General features: G+C 32.3%; 1 protein-coding gene across 1 annotated transcript; it reads right to left on the minus strand.

Annotated features, from left to right (window-relative positions):
- Positions 1-8291: 8291 nt before the first annotated feature.
- Positions 8292-10072, minus strand: LOC148621352 (uncharacterized). The gene is made up of 2 exons (XM_088573989.1): positions 9992-10072; positions 8292-9228 (listed from the first exon to the last, which is right to left on the minus strand). Exon 2 carries the CDS (start codon positions 9092-9094, stop codon positions 8600-8602), a length of 495 nt encoding a protein of 164 aa, XP_088430115.1. The 5' UTR covers positions 9095-9228; positions 9992-10072; the 3' UTR covers positions 8292-8599.
- Between the last annotated feature and the right edge of the window lie 1152 nt (positions 10073-11224).

The following is an 11224-nucleotide window of genomic DNA, read 5'->3' on the forward strand; positions in this document are numbered from 1 at the left end:
GCTCACAGAGATTTTATTATTGATAAGAACACCATTCGTCATTTAAATATTGCCTTATAATCTCACTGTTTTTATTCTCTTAATTGTAAGATCGCTGTGACCCATATATTTACGTCGAAAGAAAAGTTCGCTTTTCCTGTTAATTTATACACCTATTAAATTAATTTGTTCTATGTCCTTTGCAAATCAACTAACCAAATAAATACGTTAGTTATGACTGAACAGAAAAAACACATAGTATATGAACAAGCTTATACTATTACATCGAAATTGGTATTGGGATGAAGGGAAACAAGATTCAAACAATGACTGAGAAATATCATCCCAGGATAACGACTAGACAGGTATTATACACACCCACAAACACATGATATGAAAAAACAATACGTACAAAGAAACAAAACTGAGCAAAAAAAATGAGCAAACCGGACTCCACTAAACTTGGGCATGGACCAGGTGCACCGGTAAGGTAAGCGTCCTCTGATTTTCTTGAAAAAAAAACAACAAAAAAATACTCGCAGAGTTGTCCAAAGAAGTTATGTCCGGGAAGGATGAAAGAGGAAAGGAAAACAAAGACAAGATGAACATGTCGTTTCTCATAGTGCTGGTATATACATCATAACAATCCACGAGTTCATTATTTTGCTAGTAATGAATTTCATTTTGCAGCAGCATAATCGGGTTACAGAAGCCTTATAGTAAAAATCTAGTTCGGTACAAAAAGTCCGCGTAGATTCGGCATGTCGTATGAGTTGTGATATGAAAACTATATACGCAGTTATTTTAAGGGAAGTTGAACAGGTGAAAGGAAAACTGACGATAAGGAATGAGAAGTCATTCCTTTTGTCGTACAGTTTGGTCAAGTGTTTTTACCTTTCCGTCGATCTTAAGGGGTATAGGTGAAGATAAGAGTCACTGACTTTATAGCGTCTGTAGTGTCCTTTATCTTATGTTCTTTTGAGTGGATGTTATGTATAAAATCCAAGAATCTGGGATTGTTTAACGACAAAAGGTCATCTATGTTACGGAAACTGAGATAAATAAATCTGGAAAACAATGTTCCTTCTCTCGGATAAGACCAGCTATATTATTCTCATTAGAGTAAAGGAATAAGTCAGTGAATAGCAACGAAGTATGAAGAATCTCTACCAAGAACTACATGTACATATTGATATCAAGGTTTTTTTTTTCTTTTTAGTGTAACAACGACGTATTATGCTTCTGAGTAAAGATTTCGACTGAGTATAGGGAATGGTAATAAATAGCGTTCAAATATCATAGGCGTTATTTTATTCCAATAAAAATCTAGCATGGAATATTTCTAAAAAAAATTTTTGAATTTTTCAAGATTTGCATTGACTTAATACCTCTACCGGATTAACAAGTGAAGATCCTCTTTGGCAGCTGTTACATTGTAGTATGGAAGTTAATAGTTCGAAAGACCTCGGTAGAACATTTTACAGATCTATTTACGAGGCATTATTTGTATCGATTTTTTTGTGGAGTTTCGGCATCCGATACATTGATAGATGATCACTATCATCGTCTTTTGTAGAGAGATCGAAAGAGGATAGAAGGGAATTATGGTTTTCAACTATCTTCTCTTTGGAAAGTGTAGTGGCAGTATATTTTTTGTTACTGCTTGATTTTTTATATTCACCTTCGAAAATAAACGTAGATGCAATGCGTCTTGCAGACAAAATCAATGTTGTTCTCGGCTTTGTCCGCAAAATGACAAAAAAGAAATTAGTTGAAAGGAAGCGATATTTTGCAGAAATAACAAATAGGTATGTAATTACGCCATATGTGTCCTAAAATAAAACAAAAATTCCTCGTCATATGTAACAAAATACCTATCATATAGATAACATAGTAAATATAAAATACATGTCATACACACAATGTTCATAGTAAAAGGAATAACTAAATGAAACCAAAACATTTTTTTTATTAATCTTATCATTTTTGTTTAATTTTTCTTGCTATGATAATGTTGTTATTGTATGTGCGTTTGCTGCTTGTACAACAATAACTGTTGATGCGTGATTATGATTCAATTTACATTCATATTTTGTATTGTTTCGTTACTGTTTTCACAACAGTTCATTGAAGGTAATAGGGATATCGTCGTGTGTTTAATGCATTCCTTTACAATTTAGAACACAATCTGTTTTTAAAGTTTGCCTTTTGTAACCACAAAACTCAATTAAAAATGTCTCCCGTTTTCCAGAAACGTTGGACGTCGTCCATTATCTCATGAAGTGAAGAGAGGGATAAATCTTCCAGAAATGACGTGTCCCCAGAATAGAGCTCTTAGGTATTCTTGGGCAAAAAGTTAAAAAAACCGCTATACATACACAGATATAGTTTGTTTAAGTACCAAGCCAACCGTTCTAGTGTTCAAGGAAAGTAAGATGATTGCAACAACTGAATAATGATGAACTTATGATCATGTGAAAAAGTATAATGACCACCTCATAGTTTATTTCGACAGATATCCATGTTTTTAAGTAACCAACAGACTTAACTGTTAACGTGGTCATTGATCGCCTCGTCGTTTGATTAAATGTGTAAACTGGTACTGTGGTCAGAAAAAGGACGCCAATATTAATCACAACATCTTTTAAATAAAGTTCAACCGTTCTTGGTTCGACTTCTTTGATTGGAATTGATTCGACGATAGATATGACACGTTTTAGTGATATTTATGAAAGCAGAGACGCATTATAGATAAAGGATAAAAGCGTACACATAAACGATTGTGATTTCAGGGAATTAAACACAAATTAGACGTTACACTGATAAGAATAAAAACAATACTGTATACAATGGTATACGTTATAAAATTGCCTCATGTGTTTAGAAATATATATATATATATATATATATATATATATATATATATATATATATATATAACTTATCTAATACAAACCTGAATACAAAAAAAATCTGAAAAAAAATACAAAAATGATCATCCTTCAAATGAGGGATCTTTGGTTGAACGAACTCGCAAAGACTGATTAATACTGATTTCTTTTGAAAGTTAAAATCTCAGAAAATGATTCTTATAGAGTTAAATGAAGGTAAAATCAGAGAAATGTGATATTTCACCACGCATTAACTTTCCAAATTTCACATTCAGTTCTCCGTTTTCATTCCATACCGAAAGTCACTTTAACTTTCAAAAAATCGGTCCATGTTGTTGATACAAATTTGTTTATTATTTAGTCTTATTTCGAATTTGTCCTCCTAGTATTTCCATTGAGAATGAACATACAGTGATTTCGTTAAGCCAAATTTCATCTCCATTTAACGTATCAAAAATGTTATATGTAATTGGTTCCATGCCTTCGTATTTCCGTTTGAATTAACAAAAACGCTTACAGTTTTGCTTGGTATATATATCCTCATAAAACAGTAAAACAACACAAACCACCAGAGTGAAAGAAATAGTCAATAGATAAAATCAAAACATGCCATTGATGTTGAAAATGTCGGGTGTCATTTGTTGAAGAGAGATCGCGGATACATAGTATTTAAAATAAAATGTAACACACGATATTGTAACATTGGATCACTCTTGTTACCATTTCAATTTAAATCTTTATGCTTATTTATGCTGAATTGCAGATAATCAATAGTATCATCAAATTGTATCAGGATAATGATTGATGTTATTTTACAATCATTATCATCTAGAAGTTTCATTAATGATTAATTTCAAGCAATTAAAAAGTTTTCTTATCCTCTCAATGATTAATAACGCACATAGCTACTTGGAAACAACAAATTCTACGTTCAAAATCACAATATGTTGTGAACATGTTCATATTTGTATTTATAAATACTGATTGTTCCTAGTGTAGACAAGTTCCTCGAACTCGTTAAATCTAGGAGTTCTTTGGCACTCGTGGTGTCGTGGAAAAATGAGGTCTTCTCGAAGTCGCTTATAAAAAATCTCCTTATTTATTACGGGCGAAAATTAAAAAAAATGATTGTAGAACAGGGAATGGATCTCCAATCGATCGACTTACACGAAGATTTTTTTGCTTCAGATTTATTTTTGTTTGAAAGTAGCGATATTTAGAAATTCTTCTTATGATTAATATCCAGTCATAGGAAACTCTCGCTTTCATTTCAATTAAGCCTCAGTAAGTCGTCAATCCGGATCGAGTGTTCAAAATATCCGGACGATGAGGGAAGCTGGTAAATCATGATTGACGGGCTTGTGTTGTAATATTTGTTGTTTTGTTTTTGTTTTGTGTCTGGTGTAGGTTTTGTTCTGTCTATTCTATTGTTTGTTTTTGTTGATTTAATATATCGAGAATGGGTATGGTTTATATGTCAAAGAGGCAACTATACGTCCGCCCAAGGTCACCTATTGGTCTTCAGTGAACGACGAGGAAACCCTCATACCACAGGGCAGATAGCAGGTAGCTCCAAAACATTATTCTACACAGGTAGAGCGAAGGTTGCCCCTATATACTCAGGTAACGTTAAAATTAGCTAAAGGTGAAATCTAAACAAGACTTAAACAATGTTTGTCGTTGTTGCTGTTTACCATTTGGCAATGTGACGGTTGTATTTCGTTTAAACCTTATGAAGAATTACTCTTGATGTAAATCAGGTTTCTACAGGAATATTAAGGAAAGTGAACATATTGACCCATACTTTTTTTTCTCCTTTTAGTTCACTACATACATATTAATAAAATTTTTTTCGTTTTAATTTATGTTTGCAATGTTAATTTGAGTGTAAGGGGAATCAAGGGAAACAAGGTTATAGCGGTGATCAAAATAATGCAATCCAGGGACAAAGACCAGGCATACACAACAAAGAACACAAAAAGTAATTAAAATCATACACACAGAGTAACAAAAGCAAATGAAAAACTCGGACTCCACTAAAAACTGGGAGCGTGGACCAAGTGCACCGGGAGGGTAAGCATAGATATAGAAATGTTTATCAGGTCTAACTGTAGCAGTCTCGAAGATTGTAAGACTTACAAGCAGGATTTGGAAACTCTGATTTAGAAAGTTATACAAAAGTCACAAGTCGACTTTAATGAATATTGGTTTCGTTAGGAAAACTCTAATGGCAGTACTAAAGTTCTACAAAGACCGTTCCAATGTCAGACGACGTGGACAATTGATCAGTTATCTAACAAATTGTTCAGTATCAAACAGTTCTTGTAGAATAAAGGTTTGATTTTCAATTTACAGGTTTTCCTGTCTATTGAAGAGAATGCATCTACAGATTTCGAAACTACTATCTTATCCTTTGTTAGACTTGTACAAAACTGGTGTAACGCTTAATAGTATTGTTTAACTGTTAATGAGTGTAAGAATATTATTTAAAACAGCAAGGAGAGGGATATGAAAGTGCACGATATCCTTGGACAATACAACCAAATTATTGATGACTGCATATCATCAATGACAACATAAGCATGCGCGGATCCAAGGACTGGCGTACCGGGTGTACGTCCGACCCCACCTAAATCGGTAAGAAAAAAAATCACCACAAGTTTCACCCCATAATATTTTTGGCCTTGCTAAGCACTGCACATAATTCCATTATCGCCCCCCCCCCCCAAACTCAAATCTTGGATCCGCCCCTGATAAGATGTCTTAAGCACCAGTCGTTGTAAGAATCATGCAAATTCTCTAAAATGTGATACACCTATAGAAAGGCTACATATCTTACATTTTTATTATTAAGTTGCTTTATAGGTCTGTATGATGAAATGTATAATTATTCAATTCAACCTGATTGCTCTTAGAAAGATAACTAATAAGGAAAATCCAATAGTTTCTGTTGTATTCTAGTGTCACTTACAGAATAGTTATCTCCCATAATTTTGAATTCCACAGTACATTTTAAATATTTTTCTCCAATGAACCGGGGTTGTGTGAAAAGCCATATGTTACTTTCTGTTTACTATGACATTTTAATCAAAATATACAAAAAAAAAAACAAACAAAAAAAAAAGCAAAAACAAAAAACATGTAGGCACTCCAACCATGAATCACATTTTGCATTCTTCTTATTTGGATTGCTACCTAATGTCTCATAGTCCTGCTGATTTGTTTCTACAGGGTGGAGTCCCTTAGTATATCATTTGGCGTGAAATAGAAGAATACGGGTTTAGTGGTAAAGTAGAAAAAAGCTGTTACAAGTACCTCTTGCAGTCATAGTAATTCCATTAAATAGCAGACATTAAATATCAGACATTAAATTTAAAACTATTTTCAAAAACATTTTGAGATATACCACTTTGTCATCTTCTCTGTTGAAAAGGCTTAAATTGGGCAAATAAATACATTTGATGTTAATTAGATATTACTTATGATAATTACAGAAAAAGTTTTCACCATATATAAAGCTTTTCATGCATTTCATAAACAACCATACAAAAAAGAACACGTGTGTGGATGAAACCATCAATACCTTTACATTTATTTTTGCATTTCATACTTTCAAGTAGTCAATAACAATACCAATAGAACGTTAGCAACAAATCTTTTATTTTTTTGTAATTTGAAATACTGCAACATATGTTACGTTCTGGATGGATACATCGCTGAGTAATGGGGCAAACTAACTTGAGAGGATCTCATGAGAGATAAGTATTTTGATACTACAATTGACCTTAACAACATTCTAAAATGACCATACTCTGCAAGAGGTAGCCACTTCATACACTAAAAACAAGAATAAAGAAACAATTAATTCAGATTTAAGATTGTAGAACATGTGCGTTTTATCAAGTACTGAGGACGATGAGCCCATAGACGTGCTATATTTGTACGGGGTCTGAAACGTAAATGGCTCAAAACCATCCAATTGAAGTTCGGAAGTGGTTATTTGAACTTTCAACGAAAGACATATCGGATGTTTTAGGGAGTCTAATACAATGTTTATTCTAATTGGCGTGACGTTATTGCAAAAGTCGTTAGTTGAGCACAATATAGCTCAGAGGCAAAACCTTACTAGAAGATATACAATACTCAAATATTTTCCTGGATTATCTTTTTTCTTATTATATATATAAACAAATTAATTTCTAATAGCTATGGCGTAAGTAGTAATTGAGGCAAAATGATATTTGTTATAAAAAAAATAAACAATGAATCACTACAATAAAGTAATAAGAGACCGTGAATGTCTGAAGAATTCATTCAGTGTAAACCCCTGCTGTGCACTGATTACAGCAAATAGAGGTTTCAAAAATTCATTTTGAATTTTAATCTGAAGCCAATTATTTTAACAGATTAAATGCATTCTGGACAGCTGGGAGCAGCTGCTCCACAGCTGACGATATGTCGGAACTCTTCGAGGTCATGACATACAGCAACTTCCAAGACGAGTTAAACATTGACGAAAAAGTATTCAAGAAAATGCTACAACAGGAAGGCATGTTGTCTAAGAACACAACACATGTTAATAACATGATACGGAATGGCTTGCTTTGTTATGAAATACCGTGGTTAGTATTATGGTGTCGGTATATTCATATGTAAATTTTATGACATGTTTCCATGAACAAATGATGAGTTACCTTTCCAAGACAAATATCAACTAAGTACATATTTTTTACTGAGTAACACATTTTCTGTAATACTAATAGGATCACTAATAAGAAAGAATAACACCGGAAATTCCCTCTACCAACGATTGCAAAATGTGCAAATCGTATTGATTTGAATTTTATCTATTGATCCTCTCATCAGATTACATGTTATATATTATGAAACTACATGTCAGGAAATATGTATTGGTAGATTCATCGCTTTGCTTTATATTTGCGATCTCATTATTTTGTAGTAATACTGAAAGAGTAATCAAGGGAGCCAACAAGATTCTAGAGGAAATAAAACTAATGTAATCCAAGGACAAAGACCAGACAAGGAAAACAGACATACACAACCAAAAACAAATAAAAAGACCCAAAATAATACATACAAGATAACAAAAGTAAATGAGCAACTCGGACTCCACTAAAATATCGGCAATATCCAATTGCAACATTACTTCAAATCGACTACTATCTAATAAAACTAGATAAAAGCAACGAAAAAGCAGGAAAACAAAACATGCGCTGTTTTTGTTAATAACTTCAGTTACTTTTGACTAATATGATGTAGGTCCAAATATTTTAAATCATACTTGAATCACACATAGAAACAAACGATGGAACAGATAACCGTAACCAATCTCATTGTTTGATAATTTTTTATCAGTAAACGTTTAACATACTAATTCGGATTGAAATTCGTCTTCAGAAACACTCATATGATTCAAGTCAATTGAAAGTCAAATAATTTTAAATTGTCTTCATATAATTGGTTTATTATAAAAAAGCATAACAATAATCAAACAAAAAGAATATAAATATATGTTAGAACAGTTTGATGTAAATCATATGCAATAAACAGTTTTAGGTAAATTATCAGGAAACGTTACAGTCGTACCAAACTAGAAAAATGGCTTGCATATTCAGATTTAAAAAAAACAAAAGGGAAAAAATTAGAATCAAAACGCTTAATACAGTAGATATTTTGTGATTGCCACCCTTGTTAACATCTCCATTGATTCATTCAGAAATGGGATTTGGATTCATACGAACTCTCAAGAAGTAATTGTCTTCACTTAAATCTTCAAAACTAATTGTAATACTTAATGGCGCAAAGATCTCAGATAATGGCCCAATCATTGTTAATTTAAAGGTTGAATCAGAGTGATGAGTAAGGTTACCACGCAAAAGCCTCCCGTATCCCACATACAAAATTCCACCTTCCTCCGAAACGTTAAATAGTCCATACAGTGGATGACTGTAGCTTCCAGTGAACCTATCTGGATTGCTAATTACACTATTCTTTAATTCATCAGGCATTCTAAGTTTCTCATTCAGAGATTTGTCGTATTTTTCAGTGAAGGTGTCAGTATATTCATTAATCGTTTTAGTGAAGCTAAATGTCATGTTCAAAGTCCCAACATTTTCTTGTTTCCATGGAGATGGGAATGAATATATAGTGCTTTCATTTAGACAAGGGTCGTCTCCGTTTAAAATATCGAAAATATAATACATAATTGGTCCTAGGTCACTATGGTCGGTTGCTGTTCCATTGGAGTTCAGGAAAACGCTTAAATTTTTACTAGGAATGTATCCAATTAAAGATGTAAAACCGATAAAACCTCCGGAATGGAAGTAGAAGTCAAGACCTTAAAATGAAATATCAATTAAATATAGTCAATTCTAAAATTGTATTCCTTTAATATAAATTCTAATCAGTGTGGAATGTCCAGTAAAATCATCACTAAATAATGTTATGTGTCACTAAACAATGTCAATACAAATTTGTTTTTGAGGAAAAAGAGTTTAATCACTTAAAATAATCCTTCGGAAAAGTGGAAGCCTTATCAAAATCAAAATACTGAAAGAGAAAGTGGATTTTTTTTTCTAGTTGATAGTACTAGTACCAAAAGAGCGCCTTTTTTGATGAAGCCACAAATGCTTCTTCACTTTTCAACATAAGCAATACATTTTCAAACTTTTAATGGGAACGCACTGTAATATTCAAATTATAATTGTGAAATATAAGATTCATTACAGAAGCCAATTGGAAATATAATATATATACACAGATGATATTTTCATCATCATTTGGATTTTCCATATGAATAATTTTTATTGCTTTCAGAATCATGAATAATGAAATCTGATTAGGTGATTACTAGGTCAACAGAACAGAAAGTAGAATGGAGTGTTTTATATTATATATGCAGTGACTGAATTGAACTAAATCAAATTAAATTAGAATGTATTGTGTTGTTTCTGTGTGATATGTTTTATGGGTTAGATTTGACAATATGATGGGTATTATATACTAGTAATTCACGTCTTAACCAGTCGGTCCGGTTGTTTGGGTGATATTCTGGCATGATACAATCTGACAGAAACGTTCGTATATATACCATAACTTACCACGATATCTTGAGACAAACCAAGATAAAGCAAATCCGTAACTGTCTAAAGGGAAACGGTGGACATTGCAGACTATAGATATCTGATACAGCCTGAAATACTATCCTTTTTTGGAAAAGCATTGCTTGGAACCTTTCTTCGTCAATATTTAGCTCCTCTCGTTTAGTCTTTGATGTTAAAAGCTGAAGTAGCTTTGACATATCATCAGCTGAAGTACTGACACCACCGACCATTCCAAATTTTCCTAGTCTACAATTTATTGCAGTCTTTATATAAATCTTACAAGAGGTGATTCATTAATGTCAAAATTTGAGAAGCAGATGAATGTATAGTTTTTTTTCTCAAAAATACAGATTCGAATACAGAAAGGATTATCGTTCTATAAAATCTAAACATAAATTGTATACAAATAAAACGCATCGTTAGTTCAGTGGTTTTATCACCTGTTTTATTGGCAGTGTCATAAATGGACTGGTACTTAATTACAATCTTGCCTAAAGTTAATCAGTGCTGTAATTTTGATATAGCACTTCTTCAACAATTACCATGCTCATAAACATATAGTAAACACCATTGCCAGACACTAAGAAGTGAAACCAGTTTGAAGATTCTGTACAAGTTTTTATATTATAATCATTGTCTTTTGCTGGATACAAGTGGTCGCAGGTACAGGATTGACTGTATTACATGTATGGATACCAGACCTATTTTTGATTGTTTTTCATTATTACTAATTACATATATTTTTTGTTATATATATATACCTGTATATTGAACTTATATATATATAAGTTCAATATAGCTTCGTACAGAGCTCAGTATCATTATATCAAACTTAGTGTTTTGATAAAGCCATTTGGTTATCATTATGACTATCAGAAATGTAACAAATAATAGTTTTCAGATGAAGGAATAATGTATTCGACACCTTTATCTTCTTCTGATGATGATGATAATATAGATGATGATAATGATTAACATTAATAATAATACGCCTCTTTCATACTACCCTACCTACCCTATATTTGTGGGAGTCTAAACCTTTTCATTGCCATTTTGGCCCAAGCATCTTTAAAAGTCTAGATCGTTTTCTTATTATATATAAATATATATTTTTGAAACATAAGTAATTTCCATACCTTCCTACCCTATTTTATCTTGCTGATAAGAGGAAACAAGACTTAAAATATTTTTGAAGAATTAAATGATTCATAAACCTTCATACCCTATATG

The sequence above is a fragment of the Perna viridis genome, chromosome 3 (genome assembly GCF_037379345.1).
Source record: "Perna viridis isolate PV_CMFRI_1.1 ecotype Kerala chromosome 3, ASM3737934v1, whole genome shotgun sequence".
Lineage (NCBI taxonomy): Eukaryota > Metazoa > Mollusca > Bivalvia > Mytilida > Mytilidae > Perna > Perna viridis.